At 41.5% G+C, this 26,859-nt stretch overlaps 3 protein-coding genes and 1 pseudogene across 3 annotated transcripts; 3 read left to right on the plus strand and 1 right to left on the minus strand.

The window, feature by feature from the left end:
- Positions 1–11,055: 11,055 nt before the first annotated feature.
- LOC135641343 (uncharacterized) lies at positions 11,056–13,370 on the minus strand. Its single transcript, XM_065156704.1, has 5 exons — positions 13,090–13,370; positions 12,825–13,008; positions 12,343–12,617; positions 11,785–11,875; positions 11,056–11,589 (listed from the first exon to the last, which is right to left on the minus strand). Exons 1-5 carry the CDS (start codon positions 13,368–13,370, stop codon positions 11,056–11,058), a joined length of 1,365 nt encoding a protein of 454 aa, XP_065012776.1.
- Positions 13,371–17,393: 4,023 nt separating this feature from the next.
- LOC135641344 (basic blue protein-like) lies at positions 17,394–17,862 on the plus strand. The gene is made up of 2 exons (XM_065156705.1): positions 17,394–17,562; positions 17,663–17,862. The coding sequence occupies exons 1-2, from the start codon at positions 17,394–17,396 to the stop codon at positions 17,860–17,862; spliced, it is 369 nt and encodes a 122-aa protein (XP_065012777.1).
- Positions 17,863–20,472: 2,610 nt separating this feature from the next.
- Positions 20,473–21,790, plus strand: LOC135641345 (uncharacterized; annotated as a pseudogene).
- Positions 21,791–23,915: 2,125 nt separating this feature from the next.
- Positions 23,916–24,401, plus strand: LOC135641346 (basic blue protein-like). The gene is made up of 2 exons (XM_065156706.1): positions 23,916–24,113; positions 24,202–24,401. The coding sequence occupies exons 1-2, from the start codon at positions 23,945–23,947 to the stop codon at positions 24,399–24,401; spliced, it is 369 nt and encodes a 122-aa protein (XP_065012778.1). The 5' UTR covers positions 23,916–23,944.
- The last annotated feature ends 2,458 nt before the right edge of the window (positions 24,402–26,859 follow it).

Here is a 26,859-nt window from a genome sequence, read left to right on the forward strand (position 1 = left end):
GTGAATCGGCTTTTGCATCATAATAATTTTTTTACCGAACGAACGCAGCTTTCGTTTTTAATCGCTGTAAGATTTCCGCTGCACTAATTCACCCCCCCCCCCCCCTCTTAGTGCTCTTAATCCTAACAATTGGTATCAGAGCGGGGTATTTCTCATTTCGGATTTACACCCGAGAGAAATGGCTCTTCAAGAGGGCTTTTCGGTCTTTCATCCACCGTTCTTTAACGGATTGGACTACACTTATTGGAAAACTCGAATGAGAGTATTCTTGATTTCTCTAAATCTGGATTTATGGAATATCGTTGAAAACGGTTTTCAACTTCCCTCTAAACCGATGAACGAATGGTCGGATTTAGAGAAGAAGTATTTTTCTTTAAACGCAAAGGCTATGAATGCCTTATTTTGCGCTTTGGACAAAAATGAGTTCAATCGGGTTTCTTTGTGCGAAACGGCTTTCGGTATTTGGCGCACTCTTGAAATCATGCACGAGGGAACTAGTAGAGTCAAAGACTCGAAAGTTAATATTTTACTGCATGATTTCGAGCTTTTTCATATGAAACCAAGCGAAACCGTTGTTGACATGTACACCCGTTTTACGGATGTCGTCAATGGTTTAAAATCACTTGGTAAAAGCTTTTCGGATTTTGAACTCGTTAACAAAGTTTTGCGCTCACTTTCTAAAACTTGGGATTCAAAAGTAACTGCTATTCAAGAATCGAAAAACTTGAACCAATTTCCACTTGAAGAACTAATTGGTTCATTGATCACATATGAAATGACGTGCAATGCACGTGAAGAACTTGAGAACCACCTTTCAAAGAACAGGAAGGATTTGGGACATAGAACATTTGAAGACCACTCGAGCATAAGCTCAAGTGATGGTGAACTTAAACTACAAATGAAACAAAAATTAAAAAGTAAAAAGAACGGAACTACTTGCTTTGAACGCAAGAAGAAGAACAAAAATTGGGATGAATCGAGCTCCTCCGAAGACGAGGAGAAAATCAACAAAGGCGAGGTGGCAAACTACGCCTTTACGCCTTTCGACGCTGAGGTAATCAAAATGCCTTTAATTTACTTTGAAATTACATGATGCTTTTCATAAAGCATTTTTATTTTTTATTTAATTTTCTTGAAAATTGTATGTTTAATAATTTTATAATAAAAATACCTTATGAAATCATGCTATATATGGTTGAGAAGTAATAATGTGTATCATGTTGATTTCCATTGTTATTTCTCGATTTTGAGTATATGAAATCATGTATAAATTTGAAGTTATGATTAATGAGTATATATTTTTGAAATTATGTATGATGATTCTTGATATTATGGATTATCGATTTTCATGATAATAACAGTGGCTTTAAAAAATTGATGCATGTTTTCATAAATGAAAAGGCATGCTAACATGAAATCGACCACTTAAAATGAAACACTTAAAAAGGGGGAAAATATATTATCAATGAAATCATGAATCTATTTATGTTATAAATTTTGTGAGCCATAAAAATGATTTTGATGATTTAAATTTGAAATGAGTTTTATCAAAATCATGATCTTGATTTATCAAATTGAATGAATTGAAAATGAATGATGATTTTTTGATTGTGACTTGTATTCCTTGTATTCATGATATGATTTTTATGCAATTCTTTGTATTCATGAAATATTTATCTCATCACCCAATTATTTCTTTTCAATATTCCTCAAGTGATGATATGAATGCATGAGATATTCATGAATTTATTTTGATGTATGAGAAGTTTCGATCATGCATGGTAGGATGCAATGTGACAAATTAATACCATGATGATTTGAAATATTTATGATTTGGAATGATGCATATGCTTTTTATTATGATAATGTATGATGTGTATCATAAATGCTTAAAAAATAAATAAATAAATAAATAAATATTTATATCATGTTAGATGGTTTTACATATTATGCATGATAAGCTATAGTGATGAGTGAAACAATGATTGAAATAATATGAATGATGATTTGGAATCATGCATATAATAATGAGTTTATATATTTTGAAAATGTGCATGTTTTAATTTGAAAATATAATGATGCACAAATGAGATTGATACTAACATTTGTCATGATTTAAAAATTGATGTAAAGGGTTTTTCCCTTCTTTTTGATAATGACAAAAGGGGAGATAGTTAGCTTGCAAAATTCAAGAAGAAAGCAAAAATTATACTTCTCAAAAGAGAAGAAATTGCTATCTTGAACATCACCAAGGAATGCTATCTTGCCTATCTCAAGAAGCAAAAAGTTAACTTGCACATCTAGCAAAACTTATATTTCAAGAAGCAAGAGTTGCTTTCTTGAACATCTCAAAATTGCTAGCTTGCGGGCCTTAAAATGTAGAAATTTTTTGCTAGCTTGAATATGGTAAACTTGCTATCATACTACCATGATGATGAGCATGCCTTATCTTCATGATTATATTTGAAAAACTTTGGCAAAAATATGTCCGAATGATTAAACGTGTTACAATTATTTTTCGGACTTTATTGTATGATTAAATCACTTGATTACTATTACATGCCTCGGTATCACTTGATCAAATAACATGTTGGAAATTATGTGTCAAATGTAAAAATGTTTTTGAAAATCAGTAGCTTACTCATATCCGAATGCATGAAAGAGTTCATCTTATTTTCGGTTTGAATGCTAAAAATAGGATTTTCCTGTACACTCTTATGAAAACTTTTTTGAAAAATGAGTTTCCTCCTTCAAGCAACGAACTATAACATAACAAGGAGAAGAGATATTCAAAGTATTATAGGTGTCATGCCTTCCTTTATGTGCTTGATAACCTGCTTATATTGTTCTCCTGGAATCACACCTACCATGCTTGTTGTTGATGACAAAGGGGGAGAAATATATGAATTGATATGTTTGCTATCACTAATGGTTGCTATCACTGATGCTGATATGTTTGCCATCACTAATGATGATATGGTTGCTATTACTGATGTTGATATGTTTGTTATCACTGATGTTGATATGGTTGCTATCACTGATGCTATGATTAGGCCATACTTGCATCACCAAGAAATATATGATTGCTATCATTGCTATATGCCCTGTATCAAGATATCAAACAAAAATTTGCATCGTACAAGCTGATATCTTACCATATGATGCAATGCTACACTTGCTAAAATATTCGAAATGTGTACATCATGAAATGATATCAAAATCTTGCTTCACAGCTTTACATGTCGATATCATGCCATATGATGAAATGCTATAATTGATAAACACTTGAAATAGTTGCATTACGATATCAAAAGCTAACACTGCAAAGGAAGCAAAAATTTGCTAGCTTGCAACTTGCATATTTCAAGAAGCAAGAGTTGCCTTCTTGAATATCTCTAAACTGCTAGCTTGCAAGTTCTAAAATATTGTAACATTGCTAGCTTGCATGTGCTATCTTGTATGTCGTAAAACTTGCATATCTAAAACTTGATAGCTTGAATGTTCTAAGCATGATGTAACATTTGCTAAATTTTCTGGCTTCAAACTGCATGATGATAAAACTTGATATTATGTTTTTCATGCAATAAGTTAAACTTATATCACAAACACTTGATTGTGGTACTTCTCCTTTTTGTTGATGACAAAGGGGGAGAAGTATGACATGACATGTTATGCATAAGTTTATGATGACATGTTGCTTGGATTTTTGAATCCAAGAGTTTCTATCAATATGGCATATTGATAGGGGGAGTTTGTTTAAACTCTGGGAGTTAAGGTTAACTCCGTTTATGATGACATGTTGCTTAGATTTTTTAATCTAAGAGTTTCTATCAATATGGCATATTGATAGGGGGAGTTTGTTTAAACTCCGGGAGTTAAGGTTAACTCCGTCATCAAGTAGTTGTCATCATCAAAAAGGGGGAGATTGTTGAATCTCGTATTTTGATGATGAAACTACTTGATATATGTTTATGATTTAATCTGTGTTTTGATGACGCAGGATGCTTCGATCTGGATGAGACAATTAAAGCAGAAAAATCATGTTGTGCCGGAAGAACATGTCAGAAGATTGGACGTCGGGCCGGTGGATCGGTCGACGTATCGACAGAAGGCTTCGGGTCGTGGACTCGGGCATCGGGCCAAGAAGAGCGGGTATTGTGCCAAGGATATCGGAGTTGCGGAGTCAACTGGCCGATTGGGCAATAGGCTGCAGGAAAGGACGATGCGCCGAAGAATCGGACGAAGCGTCGAGGGACCAATGACATGCCGGACAACTTGGTTAATTGCTTAGGATTAATTGTCTCAATCGAAGTTTTTGCTTTGAGTGTGCAGGATTAACTACGATGAAAGTAAGACATGCAGCAGGAGTTGCGCCGGAGTCATGACAATGATCACGTTGGGAGTTCGAGGGCTCGACGGAAGTTCGGACAGTCGTCGGAGGTTTTGCGGGAACAAATCCGAGAAGTCCAGAAGCTTGCCAAAGGAGCTTGTCGGAACTTGCCAAGTGGATCGTCGCAAGTCCAGGAGTTTGCCGGGAGTCCGCAGGAGGATCACCGAGGGTTCGTCGGATGATCGATGGAAGTTCACCGGAAACTCGCCGGAAGAAGCGATTGACGCATCAGAGCAAGCTGCAGAGTTTGTCTTAAGAAATAATCATAGTTAGCACATTGATTAAGTTAGAAATGGGAGGTGATCCCATTAGCTTAATCTTGGGGCAATTGGGCCCTTGAAAGAATCAAATTGGGTCAAATGAAGTAAACCATTCGGACCCAGGTTGCTGTGGGAGGTGCAACCGCCCAGGCAGGGAGGTAGCACCGCCCAGGCTAAGTCTCCCAGCGAGGCTGGGAGGTGCAACCGCCCCAGCCAGGAGGTGCAACCGCCCCAGCCAGGAGGTGCAACCGCCTAGGGCTCAGTCTCCGAGCGAGACTGGGCGATGCAACCTCCTCTGTCAGGAGGTAGCACCGCCAGAGCTCAAGTTTCGAGCTTTGCCAAGCGGTGCAACCTCTCCAGTCAGGCGGTGCAACCGCCTGAGCTCGGTCTTCGAGCTCTGGAAGAGAGGTGCAACCACCCCTGACAGAGGTGGCACCGCCCAGAGGCTCAGTCTTCGAGCTCTGCCAGGCGGTGCAACCTCTCCAGTCAGGAGGTGCAACCGCTTGATCCCGAAATTTCGGGATTTGATCGTTTTGAGCTCCAAATTTGAACTGGGTTGGGGCCTATAAATACCCCACCCATTCAGCACTGAATAGATACAGATCCACACCGAATTCTTGATCTTTTCAGTGATTCTAAGAGCTCAAATTTGTGTAAAGTCCAAAAGTTCTCCTCTTTTCTGTTCTTCAAGTCTTGAGTTGTAAAGAGAGGAGAGAAAGGATCTGTAAGGGTTGTCTCCTGAGCCCGTCAAAAGGAGAGAAACTATAAAAGGGCAGTTGGCCTTCGCCTATTGAAGGAAGGCCTTCAGTTGATGTCGGTGACCTCGTCGGTGGAGGAAGCCAAAAGTGGAGTAGGTCAAGACTGACCGAACCACTCTAAATCTCTGGTTTGCGTTTATTTTGAGCACTTTATCATTACTGCAAACCTCCTACATAGCTACTGCTCTCTGCGCTTTTACGAACAAGTTTCTAAGTTCTAATCTTTCCGAATCTGTATTCAGACGTAAAAAGGTGTTTTTGTACGATCTTTACATTGCAACTTACATTTACGTCTTGAATCTGTTTATAACTGCGAACTGTCTTCTGCGCTTTTACGAACGAGTTTCTGTGCAGTTTACGTTTACGTCTTGATTCCATTTATAACTGCAAACTGTCTTCTGCGCTTTTACGAACGAGTTTCTGTACAGTTTACGTTTACGTCTTGATTCCATTTATAACTGCAAACTGTCATCTGCGCTTAGACGCCAACTGCGTTTAGACGCAAACTGCGTTTAGACGTAAATTGTGTTTAGACGTAAACTGTGTTTAGACGCAAACTGTGTTTAGACGCAAACTGCGTTTAGACGTAAACTGCGCCTAGACGCAAACTTTGCTTAGACGCCAACTGCGTTTAGATGCAAACTACGTCTAGACGTAAACTGCGCTTAGACGCAAACTGTGTTTAGATGCAAACTGCGCTTAGACGCAAACAGTGTTTAGATGCAAACTGTGTTTAGACACAAACTGCGCTTAGACGCAATCTGCGCTTAGACGTAAACTGCGCCTAGATGCAAACTGCGCTTAGACGCAATCTGCATTTAGACGCAAACTGCATTTAGACGCAAAACTGCATTTAGACGCAAACTGTGCAAACTGCACTTAGATACAAACTGTGAATCGGCTTTTGCATCATAATAATTTTTTTACCGAACGAACGCAGCTTTCGTTTTTAATCGCTGTAAGATTTCCGCTGCACTAATTCACCCCCCCCCCCCCCCCCCCCCTCTCAGTGCTCTCGATCCTAACAGCGAGGTCGCCCTACATCTGCCTAATGGAGCTTTTATTGCATTAGATGCATGTTATTTTGTTCCTTCTATTATAAAAAACATTATCTCCATTTCATGTTTGACAACTAGTGGATATAAATTAGTTTTTGAGAACAATGGTTGTTCGATATTATTAGATGATAAGATCATCACGAAAGGAACATTGCATAATGGTTTATTTATGTTAGACACTACTCCACATATCATGAATGTAAATGTGTCCAAGAGGAAACGAGATGAGATGAACAGTGCATACCTGTGGCATTGTAGGCTAGGTCACATCCATGAAAGAAGGATTCAAAAGTTGTTAAATGATGGATATCTAGATCCATTCGACTATGTGTTATATGCAACTTGTGAGCCTTGCTTTCGTGGAAAACTGACCAACTCTCCATTTAGTGGAACTGGAGAGAGAGCCACTGAGCTGTTGGAACTCATACATAGTGATGTATGTGGACCCATGTCAACTCATGCCACCAGTGGTTACTCCTACTTCATTACCTTTACTGATGATTTCTCAAGGTATGGATATGTGTACTTAATGAAGTACAAGTCCGAGGCCTTTGAGAAATTCAGAGAGTATAAGAATGAGGTGAAGAACCAGACTGGAAAGAGTATCAAAACTCTTCGATCAGATCGAGGAGGTGAGTACTTAAGTACAGAGTTTACTCAGTTCCTCAAGGACTATGGGATATTATCCTAATGGACACCTCCTTATACACCTCAGCTCAATGGTGTCTCTGAAAGGAGAAATCGTATGCTATTAGACATGGTACAGTCCATGATGAGTTTTGCAGACCTACCCATCTCATTCTAGGGATATGCCATAGAAACCGTAGCTTACCTTCTGAACAGAGTTCCAACTAAGTCAGTAGTGTCTACACCATATGAGATATGGAAAGGGAAGAAGCTTGATCTTAAGGTTGTTAAGATTTGGGGCTGCCCTGCCCACATTAAAAGATACAACCCTGATAAGTTAGAATCACGGACAGAGCGATGCAAATTTGTGGGATACCCCAAGAAAACTTATGGGTATTATTTCTATCATCTCGAGGACCAAAAGATCTTTGTAGCTAAGAGAGCAGTGTTCCTTAAGAACACATTCTTGGCAGAGATAGTGGGAGAATGATAGAGTTGAGCGAGGTTGGAGAACCAAGCTCAAGCACCACTCTACAGCCCGAGTCTGTTCAGGTACCTAATACACAAGTTTCAACTTTATGTAGGTCTAATAGAGTATCTCATCCTCCTGAGAGATATATGGGACATATTAGAGGAAAGGATGTTGAGGATATTGATCCTTAGACCTACGAGGAGGCTATTATGAGTATAGATTCTGGGAAGTGGCAAGAAGCCATGAATTCTGAGATGGATTCTATATACTCCAACAAGGTTTCGAACCTAGTTGATGCGCCCGAAGGTATTGTACCCATCGGTTGCAAGTGGATCTTTAAGAAAAAGATCGGAGTAGATGGAAAGGTAGAGACCTATAAAGCAAGGCTAGTGGCTAAGGGGTATCGTCAAAGGCAAGGTGTTGACTACAACGAAACCTTCTCACCCGTAGCAATGCTAAAATCTATCAGAATTCTATTGGCTATTGCAGCACACTATGATTATAAGATCTGGCATATTGATGTGAAAATCGTATTCCTCAATGGGAACCTCGAGGAGGTGGTGTATATAATGCAGCCTAAGGGATTCGTGTCCAAGAACTGCCCAGATAAGGTGTGTAGGTTGCTTAGATCCATTTATGAACTAAAGCAAGCTTCCTGAAGTTGGAACATAAGATTTGATGAGGCAATCAGATCTTATGACTTCGTTAAGAACGAAGATGAGCCTTGTGTGTACAGGAAGGTAAGTGGGAGCGCTATCACCTTTTTGGTGTTATATGTGGATGACATCCTGATCATTGGGAATGACGTAGGAATGCTATCCACAGTAAAGGTTTGGTTATCTACACACTTCTCCATGAAGGACTTAGGGGAAGCATCCTACATCTTGGGGATTAGAATCTATAGAGATAGATCCAAGAGGATGCTTGGCTTGTCCCAGTCCAGGTACATAGAAACCATTGTCAAAAGGTTTGGTATGGAAAATTCCAAAAGAGACATGAGATATCGCTTTCTACGAGTATATCCCCAAAGACTCCAGAAGAAAGGGCGAACATGGATATGATACCTTATGCCTCAACAATAGGGCCTATCATGTAAGCTATGTTATGTACTAGGCCTGATATAGCGCATGCTCTGAGTGTCACGAGCAGGTATTAAGCGGATCCAGGTTTGGAGCACTGGAAAGCAGTAAAGTGTATCTTTAAGTACTTGAGAAGGACAAAGGATCTTTTACTAGTATATGGAGGTAGTAGCCTTAAGGTTGAAGGCTACACAAACTCAAGTTTTTAATCTGATGTCGATGATAGCAAGTCGAATTCGAGGTACATGTACACCTTGAATGGAGGAGTAGTGTGCTGGAAGAGTTCCAAGCAAGATACTACTGCTGACTCGACCACAGAGACAGAGTACATTGCTACATCATATGCAACAAAGGAGGGAGTCTGGGTGAAGAAGTTCATCACAGATTTGAGAGTCATGTCGGGTAGCGAGGAGCCGATCTCCTTATATTGCGACAACAATGGGGCGATTGCTCAAACGAAGGAACCTAAGTCTCATCAGAAATCTAAGCATGTTCTGATATATATATATATATATATATATATATATATATATATATATATATATATATATATATATATATATATATATATATATATATATATATATATATCGTGATGTCCTTGGATTTGTGCAATGGAAATCGGATCGTGATGAGATCACGAAAATGAGGTCAATTTATAGAGGTCCCCTGTCAAACCCTAATGGATCCTCGCCTATTGGGTATTGGATCTGCATCTAATAACCCAAGCCTTTTAGATTAGTGGATCTCTATCTAATAATCTCTCATGGGCTCTTATTGGATCTCGTCCATGGGATCCAATAATTCAAGGGCTTATTGGCTTATTGGATATCCAATAAGACGAGGGCTCCGTCGGATATCTCATATCTGAACCTCTACTCATCGCAATGCCTACCATATATGTGTGACCCTCTAGGCCCAATATCGAGTTGGATGTAAGTCATACCTGTCAGAACTTCTTCTAACTTAGTGAATTATTATCTTTATAATAATTCACTTGACTCATCGACTATGGACGTACTAGGCCACTACGCCGTAGTCCCCATACGATACAGGGGAATCCAATCCATTGGACCTGTCTATCCTCAGTTACCGTGTACCTATAGTCCCTCATCCATCTAATATCCCAGAGACCGTATATCGAGCATGGTGCTGTCAGACCCATACGGTTTCTACTCGAGTCCCGCTCTAATCGGATTCTCCCGGAGAACTCTTTCTCTCTCAACCCTAATGACCCTGGCCAGGGATTTGTCTGAGCAAGAACATATGGGATATTCCTCTCATGACGCCGAGAGTGGATGATCCTCTATCGACACTCACTAGCCCTCGTAAGGTCGACTACCACTCCCAATGACCAGTTGTACTAGATCTGGGACAACCAAACCTATTAGTCTGGTATCAAAGAGTGGAGCACTCATACAGGACATCTTTGGTGTCTCAAGTCTAAAGACCAGATATACCACTAGGACTACGGAATCGCTATCTGACAATAAGGCATAATCAACCATCCAGCATTCCGTAAGCGGATCAATCAGTGAACTCATTCTCCAATGAGCATATGTATTGTATCCCTAGTGTCCCCACACGAGCAACTATGAGACCAACTGCATCCATCATATGGACGGATATACAGCACACTAGTCTGTCCAGTTATCACGATGTCCTTCTCGAGTAACCTATGACCGGGATTATTTAGGATATGTGTTTAAAGGTGAATCGATCTTATTTTCGTGATCTCATCACGATCCGATTTCCATTGCACAAATCCAATGACATCACAACATATATATGCATATATGCAATAGTTATAAATTGATATATGCCAAAATATAATAAGCAAAAAGATTCTGTATTAAGTCACACGTGCCATCACTCACGTGATTGGCTTGCTAGGCATCTATGACTAGCAGTTCGAGAGTTCGTCCGAAGTTTTGACGGAACCAGCCGAGAAGTCTCGGAGCTTGCCAGAGAAGCTCGTCGAAACTCGCCAAGGAGATCGTCGTGAAGTCCAGGAGCTTTCCGGGAGTCCAGGAACTTGCTCTTCTCCTTGACTATGGGTGCATGGGCCCCCTATATCTTTTCTGCGTCCTGACCAGCTTCCTTTATAGGTAGAATTTCTTCAGGTTTACCGTATTCCATGTTCTCGGTAGGGGACTTCCCTCCATAGTCTCGAGCCAGTAGGTTCCCTCTCGGACCATGTCATAGACTCGATAGGGGCCTTCATGGTTTGGTGTGAGCTTTCCCCTTGCTCAGGTCGGGTCACTTACTTCTGCTCTTCGGAGGACGAGGTCCCTGACCTGGATCGACCGCAGATGGACCTTTCAGTTGTATATCCGAGCTACCACCTTCTTGTATGCTAGGGCGTGCAGATGTGCCCTGGCTCTCCTTTCCTTAAGGAGATTCAAGTTTGCCTAGAGTCCATCCACAGAGTCTCCTTGCTCATAATTGGAGGTGCGCATGGTCGGGAATAACATCTCGGGCAGGAGGACCGCCTTGGTCCCGAACGCCAGGTTGAATGGAGACTCCCCCGAGGTGGTTTTGGGAATCGTTTGCATTGCCCATAGGATGCTGGGAAGCTCATCCACCCAAGCACCATGTGCGACTAAGATTCTCTTCTTGAGGCCTTCCAGAATTGCTCGGTTCATCACTTTGGCTTGGTCGTTGGTTTGGGAGTGCACGATCGAGCTAAACTTCAACTGGATCCCATACGACTGGCAATAGGCCTTGAATTTAGTGTTGTTGAATTGAGTCCCATTGTTGGTGATGATAGCCTTCGAGATCCTGAACCGGGTGTTGATATTCTTCCATGTGAAGTTCTGGACTTGCTTCTCGGTAATGGAGACCAAGGGTTTGACTTCAACCCACTTCGTGAAATAGTCAACCCCAAATATGAGATAGCATCGCTGACCCAACGCTGGAGGGAAAGGCCCGAGGAGATCGAGCCCCTATTGGGCAAAGGGTCAGGCCACATCTATCATAGTAAGGGGGACTGTTGGCTAGTGCGGTAGTCAGGCATGCCACTAGCATTGCGGACACTGCTGCACGTATGACATGGCATCCTAGCTCATGGTTGGCCAATAGTACCCTTGCCGGAGGGTTTTGAAGGCCAAGGTTTGTCCCCCGACGTGCTCCCTGCAAACCCCCTCGTAGAGCTCGGTGAGGATCGTCTCAGCTTCTGGTGGCGCGAGGCAGCGTATGAGGGGTTGAGAGAAGGCCCTTCGGTACAACTTTCTGCCAATGATGCAATACTAGGCTTGGGTTCGCCTCAACCATCTCGCAGTCGTCAGGCTCCTCTCCACCCGCTTTGTAACGAAGGATCTCCTCCATCCAGTTTGGTGGTAAATTCATTTCGACAACCTCGTGAGTCACTATTGTCGGGGCCGCTACAGACTTAGTAGCTGGGGCCGACCCCGGGCTGCGGGTGGAGGTTGATCTGGCCAGCGCATTGGCCCGCACGTTCTGTGCCCGAGGTATTCTGACGACTGAAAGGATGTTGAATCGATGGGCGAGTCGCTTTGCCTCCATTAGGTATGACACCATCATTGGGTCTCGGGGCTTCGTAGCTCCCATTGACATGTCCCGTCACCAGCTGGGAGTCGCCGAAGTCTTCAAGGTCATCTACATGTATCTCCAGAGTGAGGTGTAGGCCATGGAGCAGCGCTTCGTACTCGGCCTCATTGTTAGTAGCTAGGAATTACAATTGGAGCGACCTCTCGTAGGTTTCTCCCGACGGGCCTTTGAGGATAAGCCTGACCCCGGTCGCTCCGAAAGTGGACGAGCTATCCACATGCAGGGTCCACGTGCTCTGATTATTCTCCCGCCCCACAGCATGGTCTTCAGGAGTTAGCTCAGAAATGAAATCAGCCGGTGCTTGAGCTTTGATGGCGGTCCTGGGAGAGTACTGAATGTCGAATTCATTGAGCTCGACCGGCCATCGCAGCATACGACCTGATGCGTCAAAGTTGGAGAGGATCTGTCATAGTGGTTGGTCGGTGATCACTTTGATCATATGGGCTTCGAAGTAGGGCCGCAACTTTTGGGCCGTCATGATAAGAGCGAGAGCTAGGTTCTCGATCGGGGAGTACCACGCCTTGGGCCCCCTAAGGATATGGCTGACATAATGTATGGGTTGCTGTGCTAGTGATATCTCCCAAACTAACACCGAGCTGATGGCCTATGCCGAGGCCGCCAAGTAGAGACCGAGGGTCTCGCTCGGCTCGAGCGAGGCGAGTCGGGGCAAGCGGGCGAGGCATGCCTTCAACTTTTTGAAGGCCTCCTCGCACTCCGGAGTCCATGTAAAGTTGTTGGCCCATCGCAGAGCCCAGAAGAAGAGGAGGCACTTGTCACCTAAATGCAACACGAACCTGCTGAGCATTGCCAACCTCCCAATAAGTTGCTATACCTCTTTGACCGAGTGGGGGGAGTGCATCTCGGTAACGGCTCACACTTTCTCTGGGTTGGTGTCTATCCCCCATTGGTGAATGATAAAGCCAAGGAACCTCCCCGAGCTAACCCCGAAGATGCACTTCGCAGTGCTCAAATGCATGTTGAACCACTTGAGCGTTTGGAATGTTTCCGCCAGGTCGGCCAGATGTGTCCTTGCGACCTTGCTCTTTACAATCATGTCGTCTACGTACACCTCCATATTCCTCCTGATCTGGTGCTTGAAAAGTTTGTCGACCATCCTTTGGTAAGTCGCTCCAGCATTCTTTAGGCTGAAGGGCATCACCTTGTAACAATACACCCCTCGGTTGGTAACGAAGGCAGTGTCTTCTTAGTCTTGGGTTGCCATCCGGATTTGGTTGTAGCCTGAGAACGCATCCATGAACGTAAGGCATTCATGGCCCATGGTGGCTTCAACTAATTAGTCTATCCTGGTGAGCGGATAGCAGTCTTTGGGGTATGCCCGGTTGAGATCAGTGTAATCAACACACATCCTCTAGCTTCCATTAGGTTTTTTAATGAGGACTACATTCGACAGCCACCGGGGATATTTAACCTTAGTAATGAACCCGGCCTTTATAAGGCGATTGACCTCGTCCCCGATCACCTTTTGTTGGTTGGGAGTGAACCTCCTTGGTATTTGTTTTACCGGTCGTGCCTCGGGGTCGACGTTGAGCCGGTGTTGGGCCACTTCTGGGTCGATCCTGGGCATCTCTTCGGAGGACCACACGAACATGTCAGCGTTCTTCCTCAGGAAATCAATGAGGTGGAGCTGGTCCACTTCGCGGAGCGTGGCTCCGACCTTAACGGTCTGGTCAAGTCGGCTTCTTTTCAAGGGTACCTCGATGAGTGGCTCGAGAGGCTCCTGCGGCACTTGCGGTACGGGCTCTTCACGGGGATCGGGAACCGGAGTCGAGCGCGGCTTTCCTGGGAGAGTAACCGCAGCAAGGTAGCATTGCCTTGACTCCCCTGGGTCACTTTGGACCTCCCCGATCCCTGCCGAGGTCGGAAACTTGATGGTCCTGTGGTAGGTGGAAACCACCGCCTTTATCTTGTTGAGGGTTAGACGGCCAAGGATGACATTGTAGGCCAAGGGCAAATTGACTACCATGAAGGTGGTCATTATTATTTTTGCCCTCGGCTCCTCCCCAATGGTGACGAGGAGGATCGTGGTCCCGAGCGGGGAGATGGAATCCCTTGTGAATCCTATGAGTGCTGATGCCATAGGGGGTAAGGTCTCCCTCGGTCAAGCCGAGCCTCCTGAAGGCGTCGAAGTAAAGAACATCAGCGAAACTCCTGGTTTCAACCAACACCCTCTTGACTCGGGTGTTGGCGATTTGGATAGAGATCACTAGAGCGTCATCATGATGGGAGTGCTCGGCCTCTCCTGCCCCGAAGGTGATTTTAGGCTCAAGCTCGGGTAGAGGACGTTCCTCGACTGTGCTGCAGGCATAGCCTTTCTTGCCACAGAGCTGCTGCCATCAACCGCTGGTCCCCTAGAGATGACATCGATTTGTCTCTTAGCGGGTACCCTGGGGCATGGAGTCGCCTCCCGGGATTTGAGGTAGCGTCCGAGGTGACCTCTTCGGATCAGTGCCTCTATTTGATTCTAGAGGTCATGGAAGTCCTCTGTGTCATGACCGTAGTTCTAGTGGAACCTACAATATTTGGACCGATCTTTGTGAGTAGCCTTCATAGGATGAGGTTGTTGCAAGAGACCCGTCTCCCTAATTTGGAGAAAGATCTTGGTGCGGGACGTATTTAGGGGAAGAGGTGGGGGCCTCGGGAGCGGTAGCTCTTGTCAGCCGAGTCCGTGGTGGGGTGGTGCCGAGGCCGTTGAGGTCATTCCCCGGGATAGTTCCGCCCTGAGCCTCTTGCCTTCCATGTTCCTCCCCACCACCAGTGCCTCGGCGATGACGTACTGGTCGGTGCGTTGGAGCATTTCGGAAATGGTCATTGGCGGCTTCTCGATCAGTGACCAGAAGAACCTTGAAGGCTTCAAGCCCATCAGAAAGGCCTGCAAGATTAGAGAGGGGTGAGCGTCCGGAAGTCCCTAGATCTCGATGGCAAAACATGTCACGAATTGAGAGAGCGACTCGTCTTTGCGCTAGGATAGCATGAGCAAGGTTGCCATGGAAGGCCTAGGTCACACGCTAGTGAGGAAGTTTTGCTCAAACTCCCCAGCAAGCTGGTCGAAGGATGAGACTGAGGATTGGCGTAGTTGGCCGAACCACGTTTGTGCCGGTCCCCTCAGAGTGGTTGGAAATGCCCGGCACATCAATGCATCAGAGGTGCCATAGAAGACCATATGGGCCTAGAATACAGAGATGTGCTCCATGGGATCGGAGCCGCCTTCGTATGTCTCCAATGTTAGTAGCCTAAAGTTGAGGGGTACTGGCTTGTCTTGTACTTCCTGAGTGAAAGGGGACTCGCCCGAGCCATCTTCGCTGGACTCGCTCCGCGATTTTCGAAGCTCGTGCTGGAACGCGTCCAGGCGTTGGTTGACTCAGGACAACTGGGCCCTAAGCGAGTCGTCCGTCGAGTCGGATGATATGGTGTCACGCTCGAGATGAGGTAACATGACTAGGCAAGGCGCGGGTATGTTCTGCCCGGGAGGACCTCTCGGGTCCATTGCTTGCTCTCGGGCTTCTCCAATCCCGACCTGCTCCCCGCTCGGGCGCTACCAGGTCAGGTCGGTCGGGGGCGTCGCTAGCTACACGATCTAAGGAATGATCGGAGCGAACATCTGCATCATGCCCGCCATGGCCTGCACTTGCTTGGTCAGGCTAAGGGACGCCTCGGGTGTCACGATCAAGGGCCCTGTGGTGAGCTCCGGGGGCGAGAATCCTGGGTCGTTGAACAGACGCTAGTAGTGATCTAGCGTCGAAGACGAGATCCCCCCGTCTCTAGGGGTGGGGAGGGCCTGATTTTCTAGTTCGACGAAAGGGAGGTCGGTTGGTGGTTCTCTCCCGGGGAGAACTCCTGTCAGCTACTCCTGCGACATCGTGCCCTCCTTCTAGCGCCAAAATGTTAGTAAACAAAAGTACCATGGCTAGTGAGTCAGCACGGTTAGGTCCACGAGCCGATATCGGGAGCTTCTTGCTAAGTGATCAGGATGATGAGATGGCCGCACCCTCGGGAAGGAATGCAGGTTGGCATCGATCGGGATCCAAAGCCAGTTCACTACTCTCCCTCGTGAGATGGGAGGTGTTTCCTGGATCGAGACACTCGCTGCTCGGGGGTGGCTGTTTCGGGGCAGCTCAGGCAAGAGTCGGGCTGGCGAGGTCGATTGGGCCCTCATGAGAGGATGTTGATCAGCGTTCCTCAATCTGCCGACCCGGGTGCCGTTTGTGATGGGTCGTGTCTCTCCGACTCCAGGGTGAATGGCAGCATGTCCTCATGCACTGGATGGCAATTCCGGGTTGAGACGCTCGTCGCTCGAGGGTGGCCGCCTTCCTGCAAAAATGGCCTTCGTCGGGTGCTCTCCAACTTTGCCCCCTCCGACGAGCAAGTCAGTGGAGTGTTTTTATCTCGATCTTATTTTTCTCCCCCATGGCCGGGTGTCGGCCAGGGGTTTTTATACTATCATGCGAGGTTTAGTTGCGCTTCGGTTCGATATGGCCGCTGACCTTTGTGGGATGGAACAACTTCTCTAACGAGTTGATGTCTTTAGAGATGCTTGAGCGGCATCAGACGACACTGTCCTGAGCTCTCGGGATAGTCATGTCGCATAGTGTCTCGGTACGGAACCTGACGTGGTGTGTATCATGGGGTTCTGATGGCGTGTGGCGTCGAATTCTGACATTGGTTGGGACGTGGCATGTGACGTCGATGGTGACTCATCCGGGGACCAAAATATGTCTTATTAATGGATAAAATATTTTAATAGAAATTTCTATTGTGGTTTGGCTTAGGATAAATATTTACCATATCGTTAAGGTTTACTAAGTCAATCATTTATTATGAATCGTTGCACTTGTAGTGCTTGAGTTCATTTTTTTAATTAAAAAAAATTCATTACATCAAATAACGTTCATGAATTTTACACGTGGACTCCAACATGAAACCTATCGATTTATAATAATAATACATAAAGAAAACTTGGATATTTGGACAGCAATCCTTAGTTAGAAAGTTAAATTAACTAAATATATTTTTATTCATTTCCTTCCATTCACGAATATATATGCTGGCCATATTGTGCAATCCAAAACCCTATAAATCACCACCTAGTCCCAAGGCTCTGCGTCCCACATCAAAGAAATCGTTTGTCATCGTCCGCAGTCTGTCTGTGATACTGAAGACCATGGCTGGTAGAAGCTACATCGCTGCCTTGGCGCTCGTCTGCCTGTGCCTCTCCTACCACCTGGAGATCACTGCGGCCACAGAGTTCACCGTAGGAGATTCTGCTGGTTGGAGCTTTAACGTCCAGAACTGGCCCAACGGCAAAAGCTTCAAAGCAGGCGACGTCCTCGGTATCATCCATATCCTTCCTCCTCCATCTTTATCGTCTTGATTCTGTGGGAGCACTTGCATGTGTGTTTGATCTTCTTATGTGGAAACGTGTGCATCCAGTGTTCAACTACGGGCAGGGAGCGCATAACGTGGTGGTGGTCGATGCCCAAGGCTATGATAGCTGCACAGCCAAGTCTGGCTCCAAGACCTACACATCTGGGAACGATAAGATCACTCTGGCTAAAGGAACCAGTTATTTCATCTGCTCCTATCCTGGTCACTGCGATGCCGGCATGAAGATTAAAGTTGTTGTAAACTAAGCTTGGTTGAGGATGTTGCTTGTAAGGCTGACTTCCAAGAATAAATAAGACATATCTTGTGGTTCTACTTTGACACTGTCGCATTTGACAGGAAGATAAATTTCATCCTTCAGAGAGAATACATAATACTTCCCATTAGTGCCACAACGCAATTTTATATAAAATATTTAATGCAAAAAATTATAATAATTTATATACCTCACCCTTGGAACAGCTGATCCTTCTTCAGATTTTAATATATTCAATTTCGAATTTGGACAGGGATGCAAGCAATAAGATAAAGCCTGATTTGCACAAAAATACATTATGGGCTTGGGTTAAGAATTGAGATAGGTTGTGAAACGTAGGGGAGTAGCTAGGGACAGTATAAGCAGTCTAATATTTTAAATTTTTGAAAATTTAAAATTTTATAAAATAATTTTTAAAATTGTGATTGGTGTTATAGGACTGGCATGAGCATACGATTAATGAGATAGATAATATGAAAGACTACTGACCAAAAGGTTGGTGATATAAAATCTTAGTGTAAAAGGGTTAGATCAGTTTCGACTATATGTCAATGTTTCTATTCGACAAAGCCAACTAGTTGGGAAGTATATAGTGGTGACTTAAGATATTGTATATCATAAGATAAGAGATAGGTTTTTAGGACTTGGTATTCACCTCCTTCATTATAGTAAACTATTTTAATGGTAATTTGAAAGATGTTCTCGACCAACTTTCTAAAGTGGGTAAAGATTGTGATGACTTTATATTTATATTTGAGTGAGTATAACTATATATATTTAGTAAAGTAATATACAAAAATGACATAAAATATAAAATTATTAAAAGAAATGGTTTGTGTAGGGTCCTAGATATTAGTGCGGATAATTTCAAATGGTTTAGAGTAGGTTATAGAAGACGATCTAAAAGGTAGTCTATAACTTTTATTACTAAGACAAGCATCATAATAAGTTATATTTCTACTTGATTTGGAACGGGAAAGTAGTTGTTGAATGGAGGATTATGGATGACTAAGATGACAATGCCATATATCGATTGGAGCATCAATTAAAGTAAGAGCAGTTGGCTAGGTGATTTGTGAGGCTGACAGCTACTCGTAAATGTTATCTTTATTCTGGCTTCGGATCAAGGATGCCCTCATGCTAAAATACTTTACAAGAAATGAGCTAAGAAAGAACACAATAGAGATGTTATTTTATTTGTAGAATTGAGAAATAGAAATAAGATTTCTTTTAATGTGAGGTGCACACAAAACATCATTAAGTGTAAAAGAATTGGTGTTTTAATTAAGTATTGTAGAACTAATATAAGTAATAGGAATTCTATTACCATAACTAATGATAATGTCTTCATTGCCTCTATAGTCATTATGGATGGATAAGTTCTACAGATTAGAAGTAATATGATAGTAAACATTGAAGTCAACAATCCAATTGTTTTAATGAGCAGTCAGAGTAGTTATGATGTTTTCTTATAGCCAATTGGTTGTAGCAATAGGCCAATTGGCATTCGAGACCGATAGACTTTTGTTGTGTTTTTAATTTTATCATAGAGCTAGCAAATGACTTTGTTGATTGTTATTGTTGAGATGCTAGAGCTCCTAATAATTATAGTGTAAATTATTTCCTGAGTAATTTAGATTGAAGTTGCTACCATGATTGAATGGTTGATAGTGTAATGAAGGATGACAACTTTGCATGTTACTCATGTGTCCAAGAGGCATCTTATTCGGTCATTTATTGAGATTCTTATTACTTTGGTAGCTCTTTCTTTTGGATTTTTGATTGACCTGTGATAGTTGGTCCTGTCATCTTCTCCTCATTTTAGGTATGTTTTATGATCAATCAGCTTTTCATATAGTTCTTCACGTCGGTATGTCTTGTGTCCGAATTGCTATTGTTAATTTCTTATATTCATCTCCTAAGCCATCGGGAGTATGGACAATGATTTCTTCATCACTTAAGGGATAACCTATTAAATCCAAGTCGTCTATTATAACTTGTATAGTTTGCATATAGTCAACAATTGTACTTTTCTCTTGTGTTATTTTCATTAGAATAGATAGGAAACTTAGCATACGAGTACAAGAGCGATTGGCAAGGATGGTTTGTAACTTTATCCGTACTTCTATTATAGTGGTGCAAGAAGATATTAGTGATAGTCATAGGTGCCCTACAAACCAATCACATGAGTGATGACACGTGTGACATGATAAGCTATGTTCACACTTTAGACATATTAAATATGAGTGTTGATCTCTATGAGTAAATTTTCATAAATTAGTTTGCTCGTAAACATTTCTTATTTCTTACCGATAAAAAAATTAGTGGAACTATATATTGAAACTTATAATTATTTATGAAGAGTTACATACAATCACAATAGAATCTAGTTTTTAATTTCCATATGTACAACGTAGCTGTCTCTTTCTGCCACAAACTTTACTTCCGATGCACAACATGGAAGATATAACATTAGTGCTTATTTGGCATGGATGCAGTAGATATGACACACGTCCAGAAGTAGTGGGGTTCTTGTTCGGATCCATGACTTCAAGTACCTCATTTTATATAACAATCTAAGGCTACCCATGCAGCACGAGGTATGTGGCGGTGCTGGGCATGGTGGTCGAAGCTATGTTCGCAGAGATGCATCTCTGGTAATTAATCGTCTAATGTGTGTCTATCGGCTGTATCCTCTAATTTTCATGTCTTATTTCCTTGACTTGTTTGATATTTTGTCTTTATAAAGATGAAGTAAGGAGTAATCCAAAGGAGCAGACCGGCGAGGGTGGACAAGATAGAGGCATCTGACATGCAGAGAAAATACGACAGCAGGACTAGAGCTCATGCAGGTGACGACGATGAATGGAGACACGATGGATTTTATGACTTGGAAGTTGAGGCAGCAGCATCCAGGAAAAGACCTGCTTTCAGCAAAAGAAAATTGCCTACAGGACAGAAAGGGTTATGTGATTACTGTTGAAATGAATAAAAGATAAGAAAAATTATTGAAGAAGCTAATCTTGGATTGGTGGCTTGAGTTCGTGCACGCAGCGGCGATCCACGCGGTGCTGTGCGTGGTGCGACTTTATATATACGCGAAGGAGAGCGCACCGAACCGCTAAGTCCCAACGTGCAGACTGTTGAGGGCACAAGCGTTCCCTTTGTTCTCCTCAAGTCCGCCAACTGTTGATAAATCAGTGAAGACTACCACGATAAGGAAGATGAGGATTAGCTACAGAGCCTTTTAGGAAGCGAGGATTGGCTGCAGAGCGTTTTAGGAAGTGTTGGTCGCTGGCCGGAGGCAAAGGCGAAGCTTTGCTTTTTTCACTGCTTTGTACCATGTTGAAAAGAATAAAAGATAAAAAAAATTATTGAAGAAATGAATAAGCTTATATGCATTAATATGTCCCTCTCCTATTTATACAGATTAGGAGGAAAGATGAATAAAAGATTTTCCTCAACAGAATAAAGAGATTTCTTGATATAATTAGAGAAATCTTATATGCTATCAGCTACCCTCCCACCGGACCAGAATCAAGAAACCACCGTGATCATCAAATGCTTGGTGCTGCAAGAAGGGAAGAGAAGGGAAACACAACTTTTCACGTGGTGATAAGCCTGAGAGATTTTTCAATCGAGCTGATGATAGATATGATTAGAGAGGAGACAGATAATCTGCAAAGACATGAAATGCACAGAGCTGGCTATCAGTCAAGGGAGATACATGGTGGCAGGGACGTGAGGCGTAGGGAAAGATTCACAGGAAGATATGATGAGAGAAATATGTGCCGACAGAGTGGTTTGGTTTCAAGGCAGAAAAATGGAAGCATGATCTTTTCGACGAAGCAAATAAAAGCCCTACTCCAAAGAATGAAGAAGAACAGATCGCGAAGGTTGAAGCACTGTTGTCTCTGTAGTTTGTGCCTCTCTCAAGCGGAATGGTTCTGTTCCTCCGCAAGGCTTACTGGTCATTGAATTATGCATCTCCGTAAAGCTGTTGGAAATTTAGTTGGAAGGTTGCGTCTTTTTATGAATTTTATGTTAACTCCATATAAATTCTTTGCGTAAAAGAAGGCTTCGATATAAAAATAATAAAATTATAAATTTTTTAGTGAAACTAAATGACTCTATCTAAATTCAAACTTAAGTTGATTGGCTTTAGACTTAAGATTTATGATAGACCTTATTTATGTTTTATTTTTATCTTTTGTAATATTTAATCAATTTGAAATCGTAAGGTCAATTTAGTTCCGGTTCAAATCAAACCATGATTAGGGCTAGTCTTAAGTAAATAGTAACTATAATGATTTGATGAGCTTTTATTTTGATGATGAAACCAATTGATACTATTTATGATTTGATCTACGTTTTGAGTGACACAGGAAATTTCGATCAAGGAGAAACAATTAAAGTAGGAAGAATCATGTTGGGTCGGAGTGGAACATGTCAAAAGATTAGACGTCAAGCCGGAGGATCGATCGATGTATCGGTAGAAGGCTTCGGGCCATGGGTTTAGACATCGGGCCAAGAAGAGTGAAAAGTATACCAAGGAAATCAGAGTTGTGAAGGTCAACTAGCCGATTGGGCAATAGGCCACAAGAGAGGACGATGCGCCGAAAAATTGGACGAAGCATCAATGAACCAATGACATGTCGGACAATATTTAATTCAAGCTTTGTAACAATTGTCTAGATCAAAGTAGATTTTGGACATAATTGTGTTAGAATTGGGTCAACTCAATTAGAGGCCAAGCGGGCCCAAGTTTGGGCTGTGTTGGGCCACGTCAAAGGCCCAAACAGTAATCCAAACTAGTGGAACCATCGGTGGCATAGTCTCTGAGATTAGTAGGCGATGGTACCGTCAGTACTAGGCGATACCACCACCCAGTCTAGTGGTATCATCGTCTGACATAGTCTAAAAGATTGTATCTAGGCGATACCACCACCTAGTCTAGTGGTACCACCACCCAGTCTGGCGGTACCATCACCTAACCCTACTACAGGACATTGAATGGGCCAAACAGTAACCCAATTCAGCCCTTATTGAGACACAATTGGTCCCTAATTAAGTTGGCATTGTTTCATCCTAATACCAACTTAATTAGACCTAAACTAACTCGATCTAGACAAATTATTACAAAGCACGAATCATATGTTGTCTGGTATGTCATTGGTTCTTCCGATGCTTTATCTGATTCTTTGGCGCATCGTCCTCTCCTTCGGCGTATTACCCAATCGGCATGTTAACTCCTGCAACTTTCGATTTCCTTGGCGTAATTTTTGTTCCTTCGGCCCGATGCCTAAACTCACAGCACGAAGTCCTTCTGGCGATACATCGACCGATCCTCCGGCCCAACATCCAATCTCTTAACATGTTCAACTCCGGCCCAACGTCTGATTCCTCATGCTTTAATCGATTTATCTTTTCTGATCGAAATCAGTCCCTATTTATATTTTATTTTAATCTTTTATAATATTTAATCAATTTGAAATCGTAAGGTCAATTTAGTTCCGGTTCAAATCAAACCATGATTAGGGCTAGTCTTAAGTAAATAGTAACTATAATGATTTGATGAGCTTTTATAATGGGTTTGACCAAAGAAATTTTCTATTGTATGGTTTGGCTTACGTGACTGTATTGCTAGCTAGTGTTCGCTGTTTCTTATAGATTTTATCGTCACAATATTTATCGTATCATTAAGGTTTACCAAGTTGAAGGCCATTTATTATGAATTATTGCACCAGTTGTGCCAGAGTTAATTGTTTAATTAAAAAAATTATTATTATTATATCAAATAACACATATGAAGATCACACGTTGACTCCAACATTGAAACCTATCATTTTATAATAATACATTAATCAACTTGCATATTTTGACTGCAATTCTTAGTTAGAAATTTAAATGCGGTAAATCTATTTGTATTCATTTCCTTCCATTCACGAATAGATACGCTGGATGTTGTGCAATCCAAAACCCTATAAATCACCACCGAATCCCAAGACTCTTGCGTCCCAACATCAAAGAAATCGTTTGTCAGCCTCCGAAGTCTGTCTGTGATACTGAAGACCATGGCTGGTAGAAGCTACATCGCTGCCTTGGCGCTCGTCTGCCTGTGCCTCTTCTACCACCTGGAGATCACTGCGGCCGCGGAGATCCCCGTAGGAGACTCTGATGGTTGGAGCTTTGACGTCGGGAACTGGCCCAACGGCAAGACCTTCAAAGCAGGCGACGTCCTCGGTATCATCCATATCCTTCCTCCTCCATCTTTGTTCGTCTTGATTTGCATTTGTGTTTGATCTTCTTATGTGGAAACGTGTGCATGCAGTGTTCAAATACGACAAAGGATCGCATAACGTGGTGGTGGTCGATGCCGAAGGCTATGATAGCTGCACAGCCAAGTCTGGCTCCAAGACCTACACATCTGGGACCGATAAGATCACTCTGGTTAAAGGAACCAGTTATTTCATCTGCTCCTATCCTGGTCACTGTGATGGCGGCATGAAGATTAAAGTTGTTGCAAACTAAGCTTGGTTGACAATGTTGCTCGTAAGGCTGACTTCCAAGAATAAATAAGACATATCTTGTGGTTCTACTTTGACTCTCTCGCATTTCACAGGAAGATAAAGTTCATCTTTCGGACAGAATACACAATACTTTCCATTAATACCACAACGCAATTTTATATAAAATATTTAATATAAATAATAATAATAATAATTTATATACCTCCTCAACCTAGGAACAGCTGATCGTTCTTCGGATTTTAATATATTCAATTTCGAATTTGGATATGGATGCAAGTAAGAAGATAAAAGTTGGATTTGCACAAACATACATTATGAATATGAAGATTTTAGTTGGAGGAAGATACAAAGAGGAAGACAATTTTGGTACTTTTAAGTATTTTCTATTAAAGAGGTTGACAGAGAAGAGTTCATTAGAATCTTCTCGACTAAATGTGTCTTAGAATTGGTGTTTATTATCGTTAGAAAGCTATAGCTGAGGGCATTACATGTGCAAGCTTTTCTCTTCTTAATATAGATTTGGTTATCTCCTCTTTCGTAGAGATAATAATGGGGGGAGACTCGCGATCTCTTTAACTATATACCAATAGTGGATCGGAGAAGGAATTATGTAAACCAAGTGTAATTCTTGAAGATGACTTTGGCTTAGAGATGTGGCCAAAGATGCATGTATGCATTTATTTATTGGAGCAATAATACTAAAATGACTTTCGATTAAATTAAAATAAGTTAAATGTATAAAGATTAAAATAAAAACACAAGGCATGCACATATTTTGTACCCAACTTTGCTTATTATTTTTTTTAAAATAAGTTTGAGAAAGAGTAAAAGAGATGAGAGAGAAGTCCCTCAACTAACGAGGTGGAACTAAAATCCCTGAATAGTAAAGGAGAATTTGGGTTTTTACCCATTCAAGTTCCAACAATTCCTTACAAAAAAACTTAAATTACCGCTCAAATAAATAAATAATTTAAATAAAAATAAAATTATTAAAAAATAAATGTTGTTGATGCATATACCATGCAATCAATGAGGTATCTTTTCAAAGACTTAACATCAATTAGTAAAGTAAATATTCATATGAAAGAAACAAAATAAACTAGGTCTTGGACTACGTTTCTTTCACTCAAACTTCAACTAACTCACTTACAATATAAAATACATCTTTGCGGTTTACACAATAATTGTCATACATGAGTATCTTGATTATTCATGAGAGATTCTAATGATTATCCAGATCCATAGCCACGATTCATCTATGGATTATCTCATATAGGAAAGCTCCTATCAGGGATATGTGTAGAATCACATCTCATAAAAAATATCACCTCGAATCTCTTTCAAAACTATGCTCTTATTATACTTCTATATATAAGCACAAATCACCATACAGATAGATAGGGTTAGAGATAAACTTCATATCTAATACACTAAAGTTCTAACTATTTTGCTCCTTAGCCAATCAATTAGCTTATTATTATCACATTGAACCTTCTTCAATGGATAGCTTACCATGAAGATTGGGTTTCTACTATTGGAAGGCTTATTTTAAGTAAAGAATCATCCCCCTCAATAGCATTAGGACCTTAGTCATATTTAAGCTTTTAGTAAGATAATCAATTAGATTATTATCAAATTTAATATAAAATATAAAAATAACAGAATGAGAATCTTATCATTTAATATATTTGTTCGTCTAATCTTTATATGTCTACTCATTTTAGTATTTATAAGTTTTTTATAAAAAATTATTACAACTTTGCAATCATAATAAATAGAAACATGTGGAGTAGGATTTGAGATCATAAATAGAGAAAAAATTAGATTCTTAAGTTATTCTATTTCAATACAAGATGTGTAAAGTGCTACAAACTCAACTTCCATAGTAATTTTGACAATAATATTTTGTTTAGTTGATTGCTAAGATATAACACTTCTATCAAGATGTAGATTCAATATCTAAAGAATCAGAAATCTAGTTGGCATCACTATAACCTTCAATAACCGAAAGATATCCTATAAAGTTAAGTTCATAATTCGAATTACCCTTAATGTATCTAAAAATTCATTAAAGAGCATTCCAATGAGCTAAACTTGGGATACTAGTATAACTACTAAGTCTGGATATTGCATAAGAAATATCATGTCTAGTCTTATTTGATAGATAGAGAATAGATCCAATGATTTGAGAGTATTTTTCTTGATTTATCAGATTTTTAGTATTTTAACAAGATGAATATTTAAATTATATGGAATGGAGATAGATGACTAATCATAATATCTAAAAATTTTAATTATATTTTTAGTATAGTGAGATTGAGATAATGATATGGAATTAGAAGATTTCTAAATATTAACTTCGATCTTGCATATCAAAATGATGAGATAAGAATAATTTAATCTCCAAGATTATATTTAAATCCAAAATAAGAATTAAGATATCATCAATATAAAGACAA

Source organism: Musa acuminata, chromosome BXJ3-6 (genome assembly GCF_036884655.1).
Source record: "Musa acuminata AAA Group cultivar baxijiao chromosome BXJ3-6, Cavendish_Baxijiao_AAA, whole genome shotgun sequence".
NCBI lineage: Eukaryota > Viridiplantae > Streptophyta > Magnoliopsida > Zingiberales > Musaceae > Musa > Musa acuminata.